Consider the following 26,151-nt stretch of genomic DNA (forward strand, 5'->3'; position numbering starts at 1 on the left):
GTCAACAGTAGAGGTTCTGATTTGTTACTACTTTGCTCCAAGCAAACTGGACAATTTGTTACAAGTGTAGCAATATCTGTTGAGCAGCCAGGCCACAGATTCAGACACTCGCATTCGACATTTGACAATTCCCATGTGACCTTCATGTATTTTACTCAGTATTTCCTTTGTCAACGATTTTGGAATAAACAGTCTTGTGCCTAAAAGGAGGAATCCTTTACTGATGTTTAGATCAGTCCTGTACTTCCAATACACCGAATTTTTATTCCAATTGTTATTCACAATCCAGGATTTAATTATTCTTCCGCATTAAAGGTGAGTGAGCGTAGCGACCGAACTTCGACAAGGACGTTATTTGAGCCATGCGAACGAGCTCATCTTGAAAAGGAACGAACGTTTGACATAAAACCACATTAGGACAGGTCGACGTATGTCGGGCCAGCTAGTATCTTGCATAAATTAGAGTTAATCATGTGTACTACCACAAAGTCTTCTTTCTACATCAATTACAATTCCATAATACCACCACCACAGCAAACCTGCAGCCTAAGAGCCTACGCAAATTTCTATTTGTGTGACTTAAAAAATTCAATAACATTAGATTTAACAAGTACCTAGGTTTGCTGCTACAGGGAGAGTAACGAAGTGTTATTTTTAGGAAAATATTATTAGCTTAGTATAAAATAAATAAATTTTCCAAGTTTGATAAAAATATATGCATAAACAAGCAATATTACAACAGTTTACTTACCTACCCCATGGTGGAAGGATGTACCTACCCTACTAATATTATAAGTAAGAAAGTTTGGATGTACGGATGTATGGATGTATGGATGTATGGATGGATGTATGGATGGATGGATGGATGGATGTTTGTGACAAGTAAACGCGAAAAATACTAAAACCGACAAGGTTGAAATTTGGTATGATGATAGCTGACATGTTAACCTTAGTTAGATAGTTTCTCAATTCATATTTAAAGGAATTAAAGATGTAGATATGAGTCAGGATAAGTGTAGATATAAAGTCAATATTTTAACTAACTAGCAACAAAAAGTTGTGGTACACATTGAGAACTTTACTTTTTCTATGGTTTTGGTGCAGTGGTAAAACATTAGGGCTATGATAGATGTGTGCTGCACTATAGGATACCGTATAAATTAAAAGACCAAATTTTCTTAAACCGTGTCCTCTCCCATAACTGCAATAAGCATTTTATACTTACGTATATACCAACCCCGTACGAAGGACGCGTAATCTGCTAGTAATGTATAAGTGAAAAAGTTTGGATGTATGTATGGATGGATGGATGAATGTTTGTGGATGTTTGTGGTTGTTTGTGGGTGTTTGTGGTTGTGTTGTTGATGTTTGTGAACGCGAAAAATTGTGGTCGGATTGGGCTGAAATTTGGTGTGGTGATAGCGGCCGTAGAACGATTGGCACACATTTTTAGCCGATTTGGAATAGCACGACTGGCACAATCATTAGAGGGGATTAAGAAGGGTCAACCTGTAAGGTTCGGAAAGGCACGATTGGCACAACAGACCGGTAAGGAAGTAGCAGCCAGGTAGCCAGAATGCGGGAAACGGATATTGTTTTGTCCCCACAAATTTCCTGCTGTGGTGCTTATTGGAGAAAGGAAGGTGTAAGTTTGCACGACAAATCTACAGCTACGGTCACTGCGCTAGCTGGATCCAAATAAAAGTACTCAAACCTAACCTAACCTAACCCAACCTAACCCAACCTAACTTAACCTAACCTAACTTAACTTAACCTAACCTAACCTAACTTAACTTAACCTTTGAAAATACGCTATATTACCGGCAAATGACTGTATTAGCAGAGTTGACGGGGAATTTTAAACTTCCCCTTTTTCCTCGTTCGATGTCGTCTACCTGGTCGAGCGGTTGTGCCAATCGTGCCTTTTCCAAGCAGGCGAGTTGACCCTACTTATTCCGCTCAAATGATTGTGCCAATACTGCCATGGGCAGAAGGTACAAAAATGTGGGCCAATCGTCCCGTTCCCGGTGATAGCTCACATTCCCGATTAACATGTTCTTATCTCTAACGCATTCTTATCTCAAAACCCCTTTCGGGCTCCGCCCCAGTGGTTCTTAATTAAGTATTCTATGTTAACATTATGAGTATCCTTATATATAATACGCGAAGGCGATTTCTACAAAACACTACTCCTCCGTTAATACTGGATGGATTTTTACAAACGACGTGTCAAAATAAAGTATTTATTGTGTAGACGCCCCCTTTCACCAATTCCTGTAATAAAAATCCTCGGGCTTTGCCCCACAGGCCATCAAAGTTGGAGTTTCTCCCATAAGATTAACATGGGGGAATCTAAATATTTAATTGGAAACTTTGTCCCCACTAATTTGAGAGAACGGCTGGGCGTAGAAACTTGGTAGAGGTATCCAAAGAAAGGCCTTGGTCTGTAGATGAGTTATCAAAAGAAAAACTAAGCAAATTCCCTTAGGACTCTGCCCCAGAAGCCTTTAAAGATCCCTCCACAGAGTTGTTTACATTTTGGCCATGTGAATAATGCTTTTTAACGAAACAGCTGTTCATTTTTAAATTGTATTTCAAACAACACTCATTTATTGGGAGTTACTGAATTCTCCCAAATGTATTTGCAATGCTATTTTCCGATTTTAAAATTGATTTTCTTCTTTATATCTTGTCATGTTTTGCAATTTAACGCTCCATTACGAAATCAGTGGGAAATTATTTTATCACATCAATTCTTAAATTATTTCTTATTGAACTATCTTATATCTATTGTAAGGGGTGGTGTCTGCCTTTTTCACCACTTTTGCCTACATTTTATCATATTATTCTACACATATCAAATATTTATGTAGAAATATTTGCTCTTATCGTGTTTAATAAAACCCCTACATAGAAACCTTGCCTAAAATGGTACCCATCTTGACAAATTATTTGCACCTGCATATATTACGGACTTTGGCACACTGGGCTGGTAACATTAATGAAAATAACACTACATTTTGTGCTTGGCTGTAAAATATGGTACAAAGAGAAAATACTATTTAAGCAGCACCTGTCATGACAGAAAGGTCATATTCCTTTTAAACTAGATTACATAATCCTTTATAAGATACGTTGATTAACAATATGTAAAAGTCAATATATACGTAACAGCCAATTTACAGCATTTTTGCTTTTTGAAAATGTCCCATTGCTATGTAATTTACATTATTTGTTGCCAATGAAGCCACAAGACCATATAAACTAGGAGGCCCATAACATTTCAAGAACAAAAGCCAACTTCACTTTAAGTATTCCACTACACCTAACATTCCATAGAGAGATTATATTGACAACTTTATGTTATTGATAAGGCTGAGGCAACTAACTGACATCCCCCATGTCAAGGAATTCCAGCTTTAACAGCAACCCCACAATCAATTTCTCAAAACTATGCTAGAGGGTTCATTCATTGGCACAGAAGTACGATATGAACTGACGCGACGTAACAGGAAAAATCAAACTTTTTGTGTAACGGATATACCTCCCTTTGAAGTTAGAATATGTCTTCCCAAAAAATATGGCCTTTTGAAATAAAAAACATATTACACTGATGAAATCACGGATGTGTTTAGCTACAAAAGATCCACCAATACGATTTTAATACTATTTAAAGGTTTTTCCAAAGGAAGAGATACCATATGAGGGGGTCAGAAGCCAAGGGGTACAAGTGACATTTTAAAAAATTTTGAGTTAAGTACAGATTTGGATAGAAGATTCAAAAATAAATTTGGTGGTAAAGAGATACAAGTGAAACCTCTGTATAGTGCTGCTCTCTGGTGGAGAAACTAAACAACAGCTGAATGTCTTGTCAGCTGTTTTCAAACATTTGGTGGCCAAGGGGTATAGGTGGCACTTATACCTGTTGTGCTCCAAAGTTGTAGGTTATTATTGAGTGTTGTTTTGTAACAGTGTGTTTCCTCTACCCTTCTCATTTAGTAATATAACTTACTATTAGTTATTTTTCAAGATTATTAAAGGAAGATAAGATTATTAAGTCTGTATGGTAATTTATCCAGTGAATATTTTAAGTTTTAATTATGAGTGATTCAGATCCAGATGATCCACTTCCTAACCTCTTTGGTGGTAAGTGCCAATTTTACACCATTATTTAGTGTTTTGTATGAGAATAGATAATTTTAATGACTAGGAAAATACTTAAATAACCAATTAACTAAATGATTCATTACCTTTATGTAAATCTTGTGTACATTATAAAACAGAATATTGTTATGGCACAACTCTGACTACAGCATAACCTCAATCCATTTCAGGGTATTTTTAAGACCCTTATAGACCAAGTAGTTTTTAAACAAGTAGGCCTAGAATTAATTATTATTTTTTGGCAAAATATTTTACTAAATGTAAACAGATCTGTCCCAGAATGGGTATTTGCCCATGTATTTCCAAAGATAACTAAAAAGTGCGCATTTAGTTATGCATAGGCTTAAAGTTTATAATAGACTTAACAGCCAATAATAATAATAATATTATGATACCATAGCCATATTTTATTCTTATGGTTCCTTACTCAATAATTTGGTTTTGTAAATTTCAATGAGTTGTATTTTTTTAGATGACGATACAGACGAGGATCCAACGTATGAAGAAGAAAGTGCAGAATCTGACGATTCAATTGGCTCTCAAAGAGATAGTGGTGGGTTTATTAACTACTTTATACACTAAACTAACCTAAACTAAAATAATTAACGAACTAACAAACTAACGTAACATAACAAACCTAAACTAACAAGTGGTGTAAAGTTATACTAATTTTACTTTCACCCCCTATATACATAGTATAGGGATAAAGTATTGTTTTTGTCAAAATTTTCGAATTTGAGTTGGCAGTGGAAGTAGGCCTATTTGTTTTGGTGCTCCCTGAATCCAAAAGAGCTAACCGCTTCAGTGGTTTTTGGATTTGTGTCTTGTCTGTATGTGAGTGTGGGTGTGTACATAGCTAGAGAATTCTCTGTACACCGTTGGTCCAATTCGGATGAGATTTGGTATGTAGGTAGGCTATGGGTGATCAATGTTATTCTTATGGGGATTATGTTTGTTTCAGGAGTATGCTTGAGGAAATCTGTTGTCTTAAGCATAAATAAGGGAGAAAGTATGTGTCAGTCTACTGATACCTTTTATTCACTATTGTCTTTCTCCTTTACTTCATAATACTTAGGCTACAAAAAAATTTCAACATTTTTATTTTTTTCAGATGATGGTGCGCTAGATGAGCCACAACCAAAGAGGACAAAACATGAAGGACGTAAGAAAACACGAAGATATGATTTGTGGAAAAGAAATATTTCTAAAAAGAAACGAAATGAAGGTAAATCTTATGTTGATAGGAAAGGCGTACATCATGACAAGAAGCAATTAAGAGAGTGCATCCACCGTTGTAGGTTTAAGTGCAATGACAATCTCAGTGAACAGGATAGGCAAAACATTTTCGAACAATACTGGAATCTTGGAAATTGGGAGCTTCAGTCTGCCTACTTGCATTCATGTATAAAAACAGTAGAACCAAGGAGAAAGAAATTATTTGGACAAGGATCAAAATCTCTCAGCGCCCAATATTTTTTTCTTGACAAGAGAGTATGCAAGAAATTCTTTCTCTGTACTCTTGATATCTCTAACAAAAGAGTGACAAATGTTATCAACAAGAAGACGATTTCTACTTCTGGGATTTCTCCTAGGGACAAGAGGGGTCATAAAGTACCTGGAAACAAACTTTCTGAAGACAAAGTTGCATTCGTTAAAGAGCATATTCGTAGATTTCCAAGATACACAAGTCATTATTCACGCAGTCAAGCTCCAAATAAAAAATATTTATCTCCTGGCCTAAACATCAAAAAGATGTACAACTTGTACAGAGAAAGCTGCGTTGAACACATGGTAGAGCCTGTGAAGGAAAGCTATTATCGCCACATCTTTAATACGGAATTTAACTTGAGCTTTCACAGACCACATACCGACACTTGTGTTACTTGTGACACACTGCAGAATACCATCAACAATGGAACTCCAGATGAGAAACAAAGCGCTATTACACAAAAGGAAGTACATTTGCGGAAAGCAGAATCGGCACGACAACAAATAAAGGACGCTCAAGAAACTGCCAAAGATGATACTAGTCACTTTGTGATTTGTTTTGACCTGCAAAAAATGCTACCCTCTCCGGTCCTTACCTGCTCCAGAGTGTACTACGCGCGACAACTGTGGACGTATAATTTTTGTATACACAATTTGGTAAGTAACAACGCTAGTATGTTCATGTGGCATGAGGCTCAGGCTGCTAGGGGCTGTGAGGAGATGCTCTCTTGCCTGTTGCGACTTGTAAAGACACTGCCTACAAGAGTAAAAAAAATTACAATGTTTAGTGATAATGCAGGTGGGCAGAATAAGAGCCGTTTCACAGTGAAGTTCTGGTTGTATATAGTACGTACTACCCACATTGAGGAGGTGGACCATAAGTACTTATTGTCTGGTCATTCGTATAATGATTGCGACAAAAACTTTGGAGTCATTGAAAGAGCCCACAGGAATTCAGGTACAGGGATATTTACACCAGAACATTGGATGAATATTGTTGCTAAATCGTCTAGCAGATTCATGGTAGTGAACATGGAAGACCAGGATTTCATTTCTTTGAAATCTTTGGAAGAGCATTACGTTAAGTCAGTCACAGGTATTCGTAGTATGCAATGGCTACGTTTTCAAAAGTCAGATCCCTATACACTGTTTTATAAAAACACATTCAATGCTGACATGCCTTTTTCGCAGTACAATATGAAGCCCAAGGAGGCTCCAAAACAACGCCTTCCTCAACAACTATCAGCCAAAAATGCTGCCCCAGGAATTAAAGCAAGCAAGTACAAAGACTTACAGAGCCTGCTTCAGTTCATTCCTCCATCATATCATGCCTTCTACAAAAATCTGAAGATTCAGCGAGAAAGACAACAGCCTGGAAGGGGAGGAACAGTGCCAACCGATGCTGAGGAAGACCGTACTGAAGTTGAAGACGAAGAACCTGATGCCGTTTGGGAAACTGATTCTGAGTAATAACTCAGACGTTATTACGGACAATACAATGTCTCTGTATTCAACTCACTATTTTTGTTTACATTTTGTATTTTAATAAAAGTTCTCTTATACACTATTTTAATTTTTTTCTTCAACTTATTGTCCTTTGGAAGACAAGAGGTACAAGTGACGCTTGCTATCACTATTATCTTAATAACTACCATATTTCCTAAGATTTTTTCACAAAATTAGTATCTAAATTTAAGTTATGATGTGTACAACACAACTTCAACTAATTTAATTTTTAAAACAGGTTGGTTGTTTTACCATAGCATTTTAACTTTGAAGAGTTTTATCTCAAAACTAAGAAACCGTCACTTGTACCCCTTGGCTTCTGACCCCCTCATATAACATGGTAATAATAACTGTGATGACGTACGGTATGGGAAATATTTCATTCATTGAATGATCAACCAAATTTGGCAACTAACTCAATTAATATCATTATTGTTTTTACACCTATTACTCTTTAAACAATGCTAAATGCTCAAAATATGTGTATTTCACCCAATCTATCGCAGTAAATGGGAGTAAATCGTGTAAATGGGAGATTGGGGTTCCCCCCGTCAGCGTGCTGATGGTCCCCTTCCTCCTGGCTATTGATGGCGGGTTCTGCCTGTCAGGGATGAGATAGGTCCCGAGTGTTGCTTGCACTAAATGCGTCGGGGCGCTCTACTATGGACCTCTAGGTTCCGACCTAGTGGAACCCAGGTGGAGTGACGCTTAAACAAGCAGCCGGAATCCCTGGTTAGGATTGAGGGGCAACCCTCTTTCCGAAGGGTCTGCTTCGGCAGCCGGCGAGCCTGATGACCTTAAGTCATCCGCCCATGATGTGCTAAAGGTTGATGCGTAAGCTTCGGCCTACATCATGGGGCCCGGGTATGTCCTGAAGGATAGGTACCGGGTAAGCAGTCAGGGGGCTTCGGCTCTCATGACAACAAATCTAAATCTAAATCTAAATCTATCGCAGTTGGATGAATTAACGTAAGCCTTGAAAGTAATAGCACAGAAAACGTACTACTATAACCCAGAATGCCAACCGCATGGTAAAAAGCATTAAGCGTTTTGAGAGAGCTTTGCCTGTCAATCCGTAGTCAGCGCCACCAGCGTTGCCATGCAATACCATAGCAACGCTGGTGGCGCTGACTACGGATTGACAGGCAAAGCTCTCTCAAAACGCTTAATGCTTTTTACCATGCGGTTGGCATTCTGGGTTATAGTAGTACGTTTTCTATGGTAATAGGGAATAAGCTAACCGTAGTACTTATGGTAAGACCTGGACGCGGGACCGATTTTTTTTTCGTTTTGAGGTCCCTAGAGGCCAAAAACACCATCCGTTCAAATTCATATATATATTTATATATTTATATATTTATATATTTATATATTTATATATTTATATATTTATATATTTATATATTTATATATTTATATATTTATATATTTATATATTTATATATTTATATATTTATATATTTATATATTTATATATTTATATATTTATATATTTATATATTTATATATTTATATATTTATATATTTATATATTTATATATTTATATATATGTGTGTCCGTCAGCACTCGAGCAAAAATGATCCGATTTTGATGAAATTTGGTACAAACGTGTAAACGTACGTTTATTCGAACGAGTTCGCGATCCAGCATGATCGGACCATGGGAACGGGGGTTTACGGGGGGTTTTATGGGGTAAAAATAGGTTTTTCCCATTTTTGACCAAAAAAACATAAAATTTAGCAATTTCTTTCCAAACCATTTTGTAGAGCTTAAAAAAAAAATAATTTAGTATATTGAAGCGTTATTATGCGCCTAATGGTTACGGAGAAAATTCAAAAAAATTGTAAATTTAAAATTCCCATGTTATTCTTATGGAGAATAAGTAAACTGTTGTAGTTTGCTTGTTTGTGAACATATATCTTGATCAAATTTGGAAAATGTTTTTATTTCTTACTAGCTATTCACATTTTACAAAAAAAGCAGTTTTACCCTCCCTGATGCAGCAAACCTAAGTACTTGTTAAACTAATTCTATTCATATCAAGAATAAATTTTATATTTGTAAGTAGACATTTCAGTGTAAATCCAATCAGTCAAATGGAAATTCGCTTAGTCTGCAGGTTTGCTGCGGCGGGGGTATTTTGGATTTATGACAACATCTAATTTGAACCAACCAGCAAAAAAGTTGAGAAAATAAGAATTTAACTTTTTTTGTTTAGGGGCAGTGGTAGAACATTCTGGCTATGGTAGATGTGCTATACAATAGCATACCACAAATTAAAATAAACAAATTTTCTTAAACCGTATCCTTTCCCATTACAAACGCAAAGCACGTGTATAACTGCAATAAGCATTTTATCAAAGGACTGGTCTGCTAGTAAAACTATAAAAATCAATTTGATTAAACTTGGAAAAGTGAAAAGTTTTAATTAAATTATTTTACACGCCTTGGGTTCTATAAGTAAAACTTTTTCTACATATTTTTCAGGATACTACAAAGACTACAGCGTCTTCCGAGCTTTGAATATGTTTCTACGAAAATCAAGTAAAGGTCAGTTCTTAAAGAAAAACCAATCCGCTATTAAAAGTTTTGCTGAAAAGTGTCCACAAATGGTCTAAAATTCAAACTCACAAATCAAGGTCACTACGTCAATAACCCTAAAACATCATACGTTCTTAACTCAATCCATCAATTAATTATCATGCAAAAATTGAATATAATAGAGCCAAAAAGCCTATACGTATTTTACCGCTGATGACATAAAGTTGTCAACTGTCACTGTGACAAACCCCTGCAGTTCTGCTGCTGCACGGTACAGTCGAGTTATCTCTAAACAACTGTACTGAGGGAGACATGCTTGTAGATGATGGCCACGACCAGCGGGGGCGTTACGTTATGGCCTACAGTTGTCACAGTGTGTCCGACATGCGCTCTCGCTCTGTCTTGTGGTGATCCACATTATTTTATTATCATTACATACACGTTTATTTTCGTCCGGTTTTGGTGCTGTTTAAGTGTGGAAACCTGTTCTAAAATAGTTTTCAACTCGACATTGACGGTTCCTAAATTATAGGTATTCAAAATAGTTACTCTAAAACTATAAATATAATTTAGGGAAATGTTGAAACTTAGAAACTATTCTTTAACAATTGCTTTTATGTCGCTACCCCATTAAAGACGTTTGACTATTTAATTCTGTTTAGGATTTATAAATTACTAATAGTGTTAACGTGCACAATTTAAACTATTGTCTAACAACTTTATATTTCTTTGAATTCATTTAATTTACATTTTAACAGTGCTAGAATTATAAAATACTCTACATCGCATAGCTAACTGTCCTTAGCTTTATCTTATTTAATAATAATGGACTTAAAAACTAATAAATAAATTAATGTACTAAAAGGGTCCATTTATTCATTATGAGCATAGGCCTACTTACGATCTTTATGGTGTAGCCTGAAGAACGTAACCGCTTTGGACAAATCCTTAAAATAGTGTCAGAAGAATTTAACTATTATTACCAAGACTATATCTTTTAGCCAGATTCGAAAATTGATTACTTTTTCGTAATATATGTTTAATATAGAGTAATTACTTCAGTTATGTAAACAGAATTATTTGAAGGGTTTTCTGGTAAAAAGTTTATTATAGTTTTATCTTAATAGTGATGGCTTCCGCCAACAATTATCGATATAGTTTATTTTTTTAAGTCGTTAACTCGTCTAATAAATAAGAGTGTTTCACGACTTCAAATATTAGCCATGGCTCTTGACATTCGCCTGGAATATTAACCCTAGGGTTAAAGTCCATGGCATGAGTCAAGACTATTTCATGAATCATAGGTAGCAACTAATCATCTAATAGTTTGAGCTATTATCATTCCAACTAAGTTGAATTGTTCTTTATCTTAGGACGAAACCGTAAAAGTACATTAAATGTAAAAATATTTTAACCACTTTAATCAGAAGCAAATTATTAAAATAATTATGGTAATCGAGCCAACCTGTTTACACACGTAGGGTCTACAAAATAATTTTACTGGCTAATTAAGCTCATGATGAAATAGTTGAAAAATAAATACTACTTTTTAAAACTAGTCTTTGAAATAAAAAGATAGTTAAATACCCAAACAAACAGCAAACTTGCAGACTAAGCGAATTTCCATTTGCCTGACTGGATTTACACTAAAATATCTCTTTAACAATATTAGCGAATTTCCCTATAGGGAAGTAGCTATTACCGTAGGTCTCATGGTAAGACCTAGGCCCGGGACCGATTTACTTTTTCATTTTGATGTCCCCAGAGGCCAAAAACACCATTCGTTCAAATTTTTATATATCTATATATAGATATATATATATATATATATATATATATATGTGTCCATCCGCACGATAACTTGAGTAATTTTTGTCCGATTTCGATAAAATTTGGTTTGAAGGTGTAAGGCGGGATAAACTTGAATGAGTTCGCGAACCAGCATGATCGAACTATGTTTACGGGGGTTTATGGGGGGTTTTATGGGGTAAAAATAGGTTTTTCCCATTTTTGACCCTAAAAACGCAAAATTTCACAATTTCTTTCTAAACCATTTTGTAGAGCTTAAAAAAACAAATAATTTAGTATATTGAAGCGTTATTATGCGCCTAATTGTTACGGAGAAAATTCAAAAAAATGTTAATTTTAAATTCCCATGTTATTCTTATGGAGAATAAGTCAACTGTTGTAGTTTGCTTGTTTATGGACATATTTTGATCAAATTTGGAAAATACATTAATTTCTTACTAAACTACAGTACCTTTTAACATTTTACATTAAAAAAAAAACTTTTTTACCCTCCCTGTTGCAGCAAACCTAAGAACTCATTTAACTAATTCTGTTTAAATAGGGAATAAATGTGATATTTTTAAGGAGACATTTTAGTTTAAATCCAATCAGGCAAATGGAAATTCGCTAAGTCTGCAGGTTTGCTGCGGCGGGGGTATTACATTTATTCCCTATTTAAAAAGCATTGTTAATTAAAAGACGAGCCGTTTAGTGAAAATTATAAACGAAAACGAATTTTAAGGAATTGAAATACCCCCACTTCAGCAAACCTGTAAATTCGTTAATAAAGGAAATTAATATATTGAAAATCAGAGAATTTCAATTTGTCTGATTTAACTCAAATATTTCCACAAACAAGTCATATTTATTCCCCGTTTGAATAACATTAGATTAAACGAGTACTTGGGTTTCATGCTACGGGGAAGGGATTTTTTTATAAAATGTTAATAGTATACGAAGGCAAGAAATTTGCCAGTTCTAGCCAACATGTGTCCATAAACAAGCAAACTACTGTACAACAGTTTGATTTTCTCCTTAAGAATAACTATGAATTTTAACTTTAGATTTTTTTACTTTCCTCCTAAACCTATAATCGTACAACAACACTTCAATGTCAAAATATTGTTTTTAGCTGTTAATTATTGCTATAATAGAAATTGGATATTATTACGTGTTTCATAGGTAAAAAACAGTTTAGAAAACAATTCAAAACTCCACATCAACCCGTTCCCATTACTATTACTCGATCTTGCTGATACGTGAACTCTTTCAAGTTTATCACAATATTTATTACAATGCTTATTACGACTTTTACCGCAGTGAAATAATACTTTGCTCGCCATAACCAAATTTGTATATTTATGAGCAGTAAGAGTTTAACTATTACCATAGACTGCGTATGTTTGATCTATTCTATAACTAGCTAATCAACATTGAGTGATGAGAACCCATTTTGTAGCTTTTTAAAATAAGAAAAATTTCAATGTTCACATTGATAAAACAAAGGTTTTGATACTTTGAGCGTCTTGAATGGACTTACATCTTACATGAACAACACATTATTGATAAAATTAACTTATTGATTTAATAAATGTATAGGGTATAATGACAAAAGGTCAAGGTTGACATTATGCATTTAATATCGAATTTAGTGACATTATTAGTGCTGTGGGACATAATCCGTTGCCAAAACCACGTGGGAATCAACAATGGTCGCAACAACAACAACAGCATCTCCAACAGCGACATGTCACTTACCTTGGGACTGGACGATTACTCCAACAAAAACAACAACAACAACAGCAGCACGACGAGGATATGTAGCAGCACCGACGTTCGCAACAAGGTATTACAAGTAACCGAGTAACGGTAGTTCGAGTTAACACGAGGATTATCCTTAAATCTATCTTCTATACATGGTGTACCTGAATTCTACTGACCTTTTAAGGATTCCTGGACCAAAGACAAACTAAAATATCATATTTAAAACTTTCAAAACTCAATCCTCCATTTTATTTTTTCCACAAAACTATTTTTAATTTGAAAACAGCTTATTGTAGTGAATTGAAATTTAATGCATGTATTAATAAATTAACTTCTTGATCAGCATTGTACGTGTTATTAAATTTACGGAAAGTAAATAAAAAAAACGTCTTATAACACTTAAAACATTGTTTTAAGTGTTATAAGAAGTTTCTTTTATTTACTTAGCCTGGATTGGTTTTCAATTAATCTATTAAATTAACATTTATGTTTCGAGTACCTAGGTTATCTGCTACAGGAAAACTAATAAAGTGTGTTTTTATTAAAATGTCAATAGCTTAGTATGAAATAAATAAATCCGCCAAGTTTGATCAAAATACATCCATAAACAAGCCAACTACAACATTTTACAATATTCTTTATAAGAATAACATGGGGATTTTGAATTTACAATTTTTTGAATTTTCTCCGTAACCCACGTACGAAAACACTTTGATATACTTAATTATTTGTTGTTTTTTTTCTCTTTAAAAAGGTCTGGAGAAAAATTGATGAATTTTGTGTTTTAAGGGTAAAAAATTAGAAAACCCCATTTTTACCCCATAAAACGCCCCGTTCCCATGGTCCGATCATGCTGGTTCGCGAACTCATTCATGTTTATCCCGCCTTACACCTTCAAACCAAATTTTATCAAAATCGGACAAAAATTACCCAAGTAATCGTCCGGACGGACACATATATATAAATACTAGCAGAGTACCCGTCGGGGTTGGCATATAAGTATGTTATAATTACCATGAGATTAATGAGATGGGATTACCATGAGACCTACCGTAATAGCTACTTCCCTTTAGGGAAATTCGCTAAAAAACTACCCAGGTAAACAAAAACTACTGTGTGGTAATGTTTTATTTAGGCATTTTTCTTACAATAATACAAGTTAAGAAAATCGGTTCAAGGGAGATAACTCAATTCTAAGATAGTGTATGAAATAATATCTGTAGTCATTGGGTAAGATCACTGCTAGATAGCTAAAACAATCAGCCGTTTTAATTGTTGGTTTAACAATGAGCGCAAGCAAATATTGGTGTACACAGTATCTTAAAAATGCGTTTCCTCCCTTATTTATGAACCGATCTTCTTAATCTGTTATTGTTAGAATTGTAAGAACATTGTCTAAATGCATTCAGTAGTTTTGTTTACCTAGGTAGTTTTTATGATATTTCAATTTTAAAATGTTTAATTTCCGCCATTCACATGATAAAAATAACAATATTCTCAAAATAGGTATTACGTTCCTGTTCATAAATTAGCTTTCAGAATGTCAAAATATATTTGATCACTTTCGTTAAAAGAATAATATTCTGTATATTTCTTTGTAATCTCGATAATGTTGTTAAATGTCTCAATGTCGATGATTTATTTTAAGCTAGTGTAAACTAACATCTGTCTATCAGATTGCAAACAATGAAAATCTAACAATAGGAACGAGGGACTGGGTGGTTTGTTCGAGCTCAGGATATTTTACTTTTCCTGGAAACCCTTTTTAGAACGTATAGCATTTTTCCTTTCATGTATCAGCTTAAAATAATTTGATACATCAAAATTTTCCATTCTACACACAAATATAACGAAACTTATGTGCTAAACGCAAAAGCATTGTACCCCATATTAACTGAGTGGAAACTAATTTAACCTATTAATGTTTGTAGCCCCCAGAATCGCTGAACGCCAAGGTAATCACATCGATGTATAATAACTCTAATGTAGAGTTATTATACATCAATGGGTAATCAGAGGCAATTCTTTATCAAGCAACTACAACATGTATAGCGTAGGTGTCAAACCCTAGCGCTGAGGGGTTTCCGTGTACTCGAGGGGTTAGTCCAGATTGTGTTGATAGATCATGCTAAAGACACAGGCTACAACTACAGCTACTATAAAGTAGCATGTGTTTATTTTCAGGTGTCAAAGCTGGAGGCGCTGCGGTGTTGTCGTGCTAATGTAGTTCAAGGGTTCGTCCATATTGTGTGATAGATACTAATAAAATCACAGGCTACAACTACATCTACTATAAAGTACCGGTAACATGTTTTTAATTGCAGGTGTCAAACCTGGAGGCGCTGCGGGGTTGTCGTGCTAATGTAGTTCAAGGGTTCGTCCATATTGTGTGATAGATACTAATAAAATCACAGGCTACAACTACATCTACTATAAAGTACCGGTAACATGTTTTTAATTGCAGGTGTCAAACCTGGAGGCGCTGCGGGGTTGTCGTGCTAATGTAGTTCAAGTGTTCGTCCAGATTGTGTTGATAGATCATGCTAAAGAGTAAAGTCACAGGCTACAACCACAGTTACTGTAAAGTAACATGTGTTTATCTGTAGGTGTCAAACCTGGAGGCGCTGCGGGGTTGCCGTGTAGTCGAGGGGTTCGTCCAGATTGTGTTGATAGATCATGCCAATGACACAGACTATGACGAGTTCTCCTTTCCTGAGCTGCGCGAAATCACTCAGTATCTTCTTTTCTACCGCGTGTCAGGACTGCGGAGTGTTGGCCAGCTGTTTCCATCGCTCTCCGTCATTCGGGGCAACGCTGTTTTCCAGGATTACGCTCTCATAATCTATGAGATGTTCCACTTACAAGAGGTCGGGCTGCGCAGTCTCATGGATATTACACGTGGTGCAGTACGCATTGAGAAAAATCCTAGTAAGTGATTTTAAATTTTCTAAGACAAAATTAGAGGTGGTAGTAGTAACAGTAAAGTACCTATTTGATTTAAATTAGGCCTATAACATTTACCAGCAGGAAAAAAAGAAATGGGATTACATGTATATGATCTTGCCGTACCTAGGCCTATATTCTTTTCATAAACCAGTTTCGCTTTCCAAATATCTAAATAAATTTAACTGGTTAGGTTTCGGTAATCACAACACAAACCTCTACATTTTTACACCTTTCTCAGTCATCCTCGATTTCGAAAACGGCCACAAAAGTTGAAAATGTAGATGAAGTTCCAGCAGGTTATTTAGTCATCTCGATGTCATGTGACGAACTCACGGTTTATGTTTGGTATATTTTAGACTAAAATCGTTGTGACAAGACAATTATTGATCATAGCTGCCTGATCTACGAGTATTTATTACAAGATAACAAAATCATAACAAGGGCCACGAAGAGACTCGCCCTGAGTCATTTCAAGGTCAAATACATTTATAGCTCGTTACTTGATGGAGCAGCGGGGTGCGTTACCTACACAGAATACGTGTTTACGAGGTTAATATGACCATCCATTATCTATCTCACAATCATATTACTATGCTGCTGGTGTGGTTGTGTTGTTACCTTAAAAGCGAACGATTTATGAACTTCATATAGGACCATTAACTATACAACAAACACATCTCATGATGAGCTGGTGTGGTAGTGGGGACTTTGAGAGTAAACCACATAGCAGAGAGTAAACTTGTTTTATGACATTCATAACGACATTAATTAATTATCACACAATCACGTTAGACTTGGTATGGTATCGTGATCTTGACAGTAAAAATGTTACGACATTCATTCATACAAGTACTTCCATTAGTTTATCACACAAACCATGACTTAGTGTGGTAGCGTGACCTTTACAGTTAAATACGTTACACCGACGTTCATATTGCCATTAATTATCACACAATTAAATTACCATGACTTTGCGGGGTAGCGTGACTTTGACAGTAAACGTTTTATGACGTTCATATTATTTCCATTAATTATCACACAATCACATTACCATGACTTTGCGAGGTAGTGTGACCTTGACAGTAAACGTTTTATGACGTTCATATTGCCATTAATTATCACACAATCATATTATAATGACTTAGTGTGGTAGCGTGACTTTGACAGTAACGTTTTAGGACGTTCATATTATTGCCATTAATTATCACACAATTACATTACCATGACTTGGCAGGGTAGTGTGACCTTGACAGTAAACCTTTTATGACGTTCATATTATTGCCATTAATTATCACACAATCATATTATAATGTCTTTGCGGGGGGGGGGGGGGCGTGACTTTGACAGTAAACGTTTTACGACGTTCATATTATTGCCATTAATTATCGCACAATCACATTACCACGACTTTGCGGGGTAGCGTGACCTTGGTATAAACGTGAGGTTCATGGCCATTCATTATCTCTCAATCACATTACTGAGACATTGTGACCTTGTCAACCACATGACACCAAGTTTATGGCCATTAGTAATCTCTCTTTACATGGTAAACGTGTCATTACAGTGACATTGCCGTCACTGCTTGGTGTTGACGTATTATTTTGTCACTGATCATATTGTTCAATTCCATGATTCAATTGTGAAATGTACAATAACACAGTTGTATAGTTGGATCCGTTCCCTAATCTTTGATTGTAATTTGACTAATGCAGTTGACTGTGATGCAAAAATCTTCTATTACTTAACTGATGGTCCAAAACGTATTTGGAAGCGTTTCAACATTTTGGGAATAAATTTTTACAAGAAGAGGTCTTGAAGGTTATTTGTACCAACCTATGGTATGGCATAGTTAGTAACAAAGCTGGTATCTACTCAAAATTAACTATGCTCATATATTACCCGTAAATCATAATTAATTGTCCTACTTCTGGATATTGATATATATAAACTAGCTGACTTCGTATCGCCTAAGTTATAGGTTTCCCCTAAGACAGACCGATGGAAAGAAAGTACCGTTACGTTTAATTTTCAAGATGATCTCGTTTGCATCGCTCAATCACGTCCTGGTTGAAGTTCGTTCGCTATGCTCACTCACCTTTGGGTTGGAGCTCGTTCGCTACGCTCACTCACCTTTAGGTTGGAGCTAGTTCGCTACGCTCACTCACCTTTAGGTTGGAGCTCGTTCGCTGCGCTCACTTGCCTTCAGGTTAGCTCGTTCACTACGCTAACTCGCCTCCAGGTTGAAGTTCGTTCGCTACGCTCACTCACCTTTGGGTTGGAGCTCGTTCGCTACGCTCACTCACCTTTAGGTTGGAGCTCGTTCGCTGCGCTCACTTGCCTTCAGGTTAGCTCGTTCGCTACGCTAACTCGCCTCCAGGTTGAAGTTCGTTCGCTACGCTCACTCACCTTTTGGTTGCAAATTAGCTGTTGTCATAAATGTAAAAGAAATAATAGTGCTGCACCCTGTTGGTAATCCTTGTAACTTTAATGCTATTGAACATCATAGAACAGAACCAACTTGTTTAATTGAAACAGCTGTTAAGATTCATTAATTCCATTTCTCATAAGGTTAACATGGGAAACTCCAAAGCCACTGGGGCGGAGCCCTTTTAAGAATTTCGAAACGGGAAATAGTTTACGTCCGATTCGCATACCTACAGAATTTACACACCAAATTTCATAACGATCGGTGAAGTCGTTCCGGAGGAGTTTGCAGACAAACACTGTGACACGAGAATTTTATATATTAGATAGAATTATTTTGTTACCTTTACAATATCCTTATTCTTCAGGTAGAACTACATGTTTTGTGGCAACTACCACACCATCAGGTTCATCCTCCTAATTGTAAATGTATGACAAGCGTAGAAGAGGATGAACCTGATGGTGTGGTAGTTGCCACAAAACATGTAACTTAGTTCTACCTGAGGAATAAGGATATTATAAGGTAACAAAATAATTCTATTTATTACCCGTAAATCACCATTTATAGCCAGGCACTCAAACATATTACCTTCCAAATTATCTTTGATAAAATCCACAATATTATGTACTGTAACAATAACAAAAAACTAAATCCACATTGTTTAAACAGTCAAAGTGGTCACTGGAATGCTTTTTGTCTATGCTGCAATGATCACATAAGACCAAAGGGGTCACTTGGCATATGACCCTAATGTTCTAGGACATTTTGTGCACGTAAGTAAAATATTATTTGCTAGAAAAAATGACTTATTTCAGATTGAACTTAAACCTTAAAGATTCTGCAAAGTACCAGTAGCCTTTTTGAAATACTATTTTGATTTTGATCAATCACACTATTCCTTGTTATTGTGCTTGTATTAGACATGCATGTACATTTACAGCGTGCTAACATAGACATTGATGGTAGTGACATCTCTCTCTAGTTCTCGCCCACCATCAATTGACCTTTGATAGTTGGCCTAAAGTCTCGATATTGTAAGCTATTGCCATTAATGGCCGAGAAGGCAATGATTGACCAATTCTTTTACCACCTGTCCCTTCGTCTTGATGGAGTATAATCTTTTTACTACTCATATTTTCCGAACATGAGGTATAACCCCACCCCCCTTACAAGAACATGAACCAACATTCAAACCTTTAAGAAAAGCTTTTACTCTGTTGTTTTCATAACAAAATAAACCCTTTAAAGGAAATATATTGTAAACTGTAACAAGTTATTATGGAATGTAAGAGGGCATCTAAACCAAAATTGATTGTGAGGTCCTAGTATCAGATCAAAAATGTCTATAACAATAAAGTTTTCTCTAAGAATTTGTTAAAAATATTAGTGCATATGTGTTACTAAATTCAAATGGTGGTATCCATTAAATACAAAAATTCTCACGAGCTCTCTTTAAATCCAGAAATCCTCATAACTATTTATCTTTCCATCTATTTATCTATATAACTTAGGTACTTAAGACAAAAAGGGTTTCACTGTAACAACTTTTTCAGCAGGTCTACTTAACCAAGTTTTACAATTTAGGTGTCATTTTAAAGCTTATGATTTAGCAAATTGATCAATGGAACCTGGAACCCTAATTAAAAAAGGCAATTTTCTATATTGCTTCACCCCTTCTGTTTAATTTTTTTGCTTTCAATGATTTAGTGGTGCATGAGATACCAGTTTACAAAATATATTGCTGATTTGAAATAATAGGCTAGACTTAGTTAATAATAAATAATTGAACAAGCAACCACCATATCTCACTGAATTGTGCAAGTACAATAAATGTTGCAGGTTTGTGTTTTCTGAATACAATTAACTGGGACCTGATAGCTCGCTGGGATGCTGTAAAGAACTACATTTCCTACAACAAGAACCCTGAAGACTGTCCTGGTCAATCTGTGTGTCTGGAGGCAGGTTGTCCTTTACAGTTGTGTTGGACCAGTACTGACTGCCAGGTAACATATATTTCGGAGATAGGTATGACCATTAATGGAGTAGAAATATCATTCCCTGTTAAAACAGCATTTAGGCGTCAAATAAGAATTTTTCGAGTAATTAATTCCCAGCCAGCTGGAAATCGTTTTAATACCTTCATCTGGTCCCAAATAAGTGTAATCTGAGTTTGCACCGTCCTATGAGGTGAGCTTACATTATGGCAGCCTAAAATAAATTAAATTTTAGCACTTTTTTCAGTTTTATCCAAGTTGCTCAAAAACAATGTGTCGGACACATAAACAACGTCCTTTTAATATCAAAGAGGATTCAATTGTGCGTATAATGAGTATATAAATATCCAAATTCGGTTAAGTAGTATAGCCAAAATATTAAGTTTTAAATATATATTTATTTTGGTTTCATTGCATTTAAAATTTTGCGACTTTCCAGAACCCCATACTATCTTTGAATAAAACACACCCATGACCATTTCCTTCTTCATAGGAAGTAAGAGTGGGGAAAACAGCTGATCAAGCATTCCCAGCTGTTGTATAGTACAACAATATCATTGCTAAGTGGCTGTCGTCAGTCACTTTGGAAGTGACGTTTTGTGTACACGATGTGGATGTAGTTTAAAAATAATTGAGGGCGTTTGCCAGCCGACACCAGGAAAACATTTTTTTTACAAAATAAAAAAGACACGGTTGAAACCTCCGCTTAGCGCCTGATGCAGGGTTAACATTATTTACAAATGATCTATAAAGATGATAAAACCAAGGTGGTGTTTGATTAATGATTAAAGTATTAATGGTTTTACAAAAGCAGAGCTTAAAGAAACATATCAGCTTATAATTCATATAAAAATAATTTTCCCACTTGCCCACCACGCTTGCTCTGATGTTAATTCTTTCGAATGCTTTTCTTTTTGCTTGAATATAAATAATGTTTTTTTATAAATTTTTACTTGTGAAATTATGTATTGTTGATAATTCATAGGTAATTTATTGTTCATTAATTAATTGTACTGAAATGGCATATCAGGCACTTGCTCAATTCCCATATTAGACTGTGCTTTGTACTGAAAATTTCTTGTGAACAAAATAACAAGAATAACGTGGACCCAGGGGTTGGGCTGTGTCCCAAGCGGGCTATTTATGTACCATAAAGATAAATTTAGAGAAACTATTATATTACTGTTTATTTTTATTTGTAATATCAAAGAAAATTTCATAGTTGCCACTCGAAGGGTTCAGTCAAGCAGCCTCAATAATAGGTATCTGTGAACTTTTACTCCACGCATCTTGTCTGTGAACAGCCGGCTCAGGGCCCCTTAGTCCTTGTTACCCTTCTGGTCCACGACCATAATGGACTCCGCCTCACACATGAATCATGAGCATATACAAAAAAATAACACTTTTAGTAATCTTACAGAAATATACTACTGTGTAAGATTTAATTTCCATACAAACTCTAAATGTTGTTCATAGATACAGCCTGGAGGCTTGTTCAAACGCTGTGATCCACAGTGCATGGGAGGATGTTCAGGTCCTGGGCCACATAACTGTCATTCATGTCGCAAATACCTCACAGTTGAGGGAGAATGTGTCAGCAGCTGTCCCAACAATACGTTAGTACATTTATATATTGTCATTGTGTTTTTCAAGGGTTACCATTGTAAAGAACCAGTAATCTAGCGTAAGCTCTTTTAAAACATAAAGAGAAATATAAAAAGTTTCATCAGTAATCATGCCGTAATATTTTTTTTTTTTATTTGACAAATAAAGAGTTTTTATGCATTTCCCACGGACAAACATAAATAAAAGGTTACGTTTGATTGGAAAGGGCTTATCACCTGAGAATTAAGGAGTCAAAGAGCAGGATAAGTAGGCTTACATTAAGATTGTAGGGGTTCCACTTCACTAAAGTAACACAAAAAAACACTGGATATTTTAAGGCCAATGGCCTCTTTCAACATGAGAGTCACTACACAGATTATGGAAGTCCTTCACTGCCAAAGCGAGCAGTGTTGCCCACACAAAATACATTTACAAATGATTCAGTGGCTGCAAAATATTCAATGTTTTATTTTGTTTTACTCTTTAGTTAAATGGGGTGTGTAAATTTTTAAGATAAGCCTGCTTATACAGCCCTTTGTCTCCTTAATTAACATATAAAAAATGGACTAGTTTTGAATACACTTATAAATTGGCAATGCACAATCAAAACTCTAATTTTAATTGATTGGATGATTAATGTTTAAGGGGGCTGATGCGCCCTTATCTATATATTAATATACAAATTACTGTACAGTATAGCATAAAAGACAAAAATTAATATTTAGGAGTTTAGGAATCAACGAGGCAGCCTTGGAAAAATATTTATATGGTTCTGTGGAAATATTTTTCACATTTTATCTTCATATTTTTCATTTTTCAGGTACATTCATCTCAATCACAGATGTGTCACAAGAGATCACTGCCTATCATTAATAGACCATCGGCTTGATTCCAGTGGATCCAAATTTGTAGTTTTCAATGGGACATGCATACAAAATTGCCCCCCAGGCTACGATTTCACTAAAGACGGAAAGGGCTGTGAGAAGTGTGTAGGGAAATGTCGGAAAGTGTGTCCAGGACTCAGCATAACTAATATTGCTGCTGCACAGAACCTCAAAGGATGTACTTTTATAAACGGTTCACTGGAGATTGCAATAAAACACGGCAAACATAAGATACTAGTACAAGAGCTAGAAGAAGGTCTGCAGTCAATAGAGCAAATAAAGGGATATTTGAAAGTGATAAGGTGTTTCCCCTTAGTGAATCTAAAGTTCTTTAAAAGTTTGGAAATCATACATGGCTACCAACCTCTACTTGAAAACGGCAAGTACTCGTTAATCATTTTAGATAATCAAAATCTTCAAGATTTATGGGATTTGAATATAAATGGAACCGGTTTTAAAATTTTAAACGGCAGAATATTTTTTCATTACAATCCAAAGTTGTGCTATCACCACATTTTGAATCTTATAAATACTGCTAATCTCACAGATATAAATAATTTTGAGGTTGCTCGGGATTCAAATGGTGATAAATTTTCTTGTATCACCACAACTGTGAATTTAACATTTCCATCAGTTGCATCTACGTTGGTACTAATCAATATATGGTTGCCAAATCAAATGGGTCCCGTCTTACAACGATACGTTCTCTATTACACTGAGGCTCTCAGCAGGAATATGACAGTATTTGAAGAAACAGACGAATGTGATGACGATAGCTGGAAGGTAAGAGATGTTCTGGTATACTCTGACGTACAACCCTTACCCACATTACAGCCCAATCTGGAACCTTATACACAATATGCCTTTTATGTTAAAACCTACACAAATAACAGTATCGGTGGACAAAGTCCCATCTATTACATTCATACACTCCCTTCACAGCCTTCTAAAGTGTATCTGATACATGCTGAATCAAATCACAGTTCGACCATAGTACTTCAATGGCAGCCCCCTGCACGGCCCAATGGAATCCTGTCTAGTTATATCATACAAGGTATCTGGCAGAGGGATGAAAGATCAATATTGTTTCAGAGAGATTACTGCAACCATCCTTTAGTTAAAGATACCAGTGAACTCTCCACACCCGATATACTTACTAATGTAGAGAATGAAACGACAGGCTGCTGCCCAGAGAACACAATATCATTTAAGCCAAGGAATATATACGGAAGATTGTGTGACAATCCAGGACAACATGTTTTATCTTTTGACAAAGATGATGACACAGTAAGTAATAGCTGTGACAAATATTTCTATAAAAATATAAATGCCTACCCTAACCGTCTACGAGGCAGCAGTGAAACTACACCTAATAATAAAAATAACAGAAAGCAAAGAAAAGAACGAAATACTAGTTTTGAAAGGGACACAACAAATAATTCCTATTACGTTTACAGTGAGTCTGCAAAAGATATCGATAAGAAGAATTTCATCATATATGTTAAAAACGACACAACATTTTTAGCTATAAAAAATCTCAATCATTTTACCAAGTTCACTATTTTTATAAGGGCTTGCAGAGAGACTTATGGAAATGATCGTAGCGATCATGATCCAAAGTGTAGTGAACCTGAAATAGTGACAATAAGGACAATGGAAAAGAGAGATGCTGATCAGATCGACAGCAGTCTGGTTAGTCATGAAGTAATTGAAGAGGGAGGATTTGAAGTTCTGCTATTGAGATGGATCGAACCAGAGAATCCAAATGGACTGTTGCTGGCTTTTGAAATACAACACAAAAGAACAGATTTAAAAAATGCAAAGCCTACAATCGAATGTATAACATATTTGGATTACATAAAGAATAGCAAAGGTTTTACTCTTAAAAATTTACATCCAGGGGAATATGCTTTCCAAATACGAGCAATTTCTCTGGCAGGAACTGGTAGCTTCACAAAGGAGTTTGAATTTGTAATAGCCGAGATTAGAAGTAAATCATATTATTTTTACATACTGCTGGTGTTCATATTTTGTATCGGTATATTCATAGGAAGTGCACTAACTATCATTCTCAAGAGAAGGAGACAGTTAGATTTGGATACACTTTTAGCTTCTATCAATAACGAGCAAACATCGTATCCACTGTGTACAGAAGACTCTTGGGAAGTTCCAAGAGAACAAGTTCATTTGATCCGAGAACTCGGGAAAGGTACATTCGGTCAGGTTTATGAAGGCTTCTTAAGATCTGTTAATATTCCTTGCGCTGTAAAAGTAGTCACCGATTCAGCAGTTGCAAATTCCGCTGCTTTCCACAATGAAGTAACAGTGATGAAGAGAGCAGCTGGGGTACATCACGTGGTGCAGCTGCTGGGAGTCGTATCTAGAGGAGAACCTCCATTGATCATCATGGAGTTGTTGACCTTGGGAGATCTCAAGACGTATCTGCGGTCCGTCAGGGAAACACCTCCACCCGAACAGACTGTCTTGCAAATGACAGCTCAAATTGCTGATGCCATGTTTTTCTTGGAAGCCAACAAATTCGTCCATCGTGACTTGGCAGCGAGGAACTGTTTGGTGCACAAAGATCTTACAGTGAAAGTGGGGGACTTTGGTTTGACCAGAGACGTGTATACGACGGACTATTACAGGACAGGAGAGGGAGGAATGCTGCCGGTAAGATGGATGGCTCCTGAGAGTCTCAGAGATGGAGTGTTCACCAGTCGTTCAGATGTCTGGAGCTACGGTGTTGTGGTGTGGGAGATAGTAACCCTTGGAGAATTACCTTACCCGGGTCTGACCAACGAGCAAGTGAGACAACATGTCATCTCAGGTAAACATCTCCCCACTCCTGTCTTCTGCCCTGAGCCTCTCAGACAGATCATGGTGTGGTGCTGCCAGAAAGAACCTTCTTGTAGGCCCACCTTCTACAGACTCGTCTCTCAGTTGGATAAGTATACTAATGAAGTTTTCAAATGTGTATCTTACTACTATACTACTAAAAACTCAAACACAGACCCTCAACCACAAGTTACTTTGTATTTTTAA

The 26,151-nt window shown here is 35.9% G+C and overlaps 1 protein-coding gene across 1 annotated transcript; it reads left to right on the forward strand.

Moving 5' to 3' along the window:
* Nucleotides 1-9,968: 9,968 nt before the first annotated feature.
* On the forward strand, nt 9,969-26,151 carry LOC128987646 (insulin-like receptor). The gene is made up of 6 exons (XM_054408602.1): nt 9,969-10,232; nt 13,088-13,334; nt 15,859-16,180; nt 20,463-20,626; nt 22,094-22,233; nt 23,043-26,151. Exons 2-6 carry the CDS (start codon nt 13,119-13,121, stop codon nt 26,149-26,151), a joined length of 3,951 nt encoding a protein of 1,316 aa, XP_054264577.1. The 5' UTR covers nt 9,969-10,232; nt 13,088-13,118.

The sequence above is a fragment of the Macrosteles quadrilineatus genome, unplaced genomic scaffold, assembly GCF_028750875.1.
Source record: "Macrosteles quadrilineatus isolate MER2022 unplaced genomic scaffold, UCM_ALF_1.0 Scaffold_2__2_contigs__length_208266976, whole genome shotgun sequence".
NCBI classification, from domain to species: Eukaryota; Metazoa; Arthropoda; class Insecta; order Hemiptera; family Cicadellidae; genus Macrosteles; species Macrosteles quadrilineatus.

Coding starts and splice junctions, on each gene's coding strand:
- LOC128987646 (XM_054408602.1), top strand. CDS start 13,119: ATGCATTTAATATCGAATTTAGTGACATTATTAGTGCTGTGGGACATA. Junction 13,335..15,858: donor GCACCGACGTTCGCAACAAG/GTATTACAAGTA, acceptor GTTTATCTGTAG/GTGTCAAACCTGGAGGCGCT. Junction 22,234..23,042: donor AGCAGCTGTCCCAACAATAC/GTTAGTACATTT, acceptor TTCATTTTTCAG/GTACATTCATCTCAATCACA.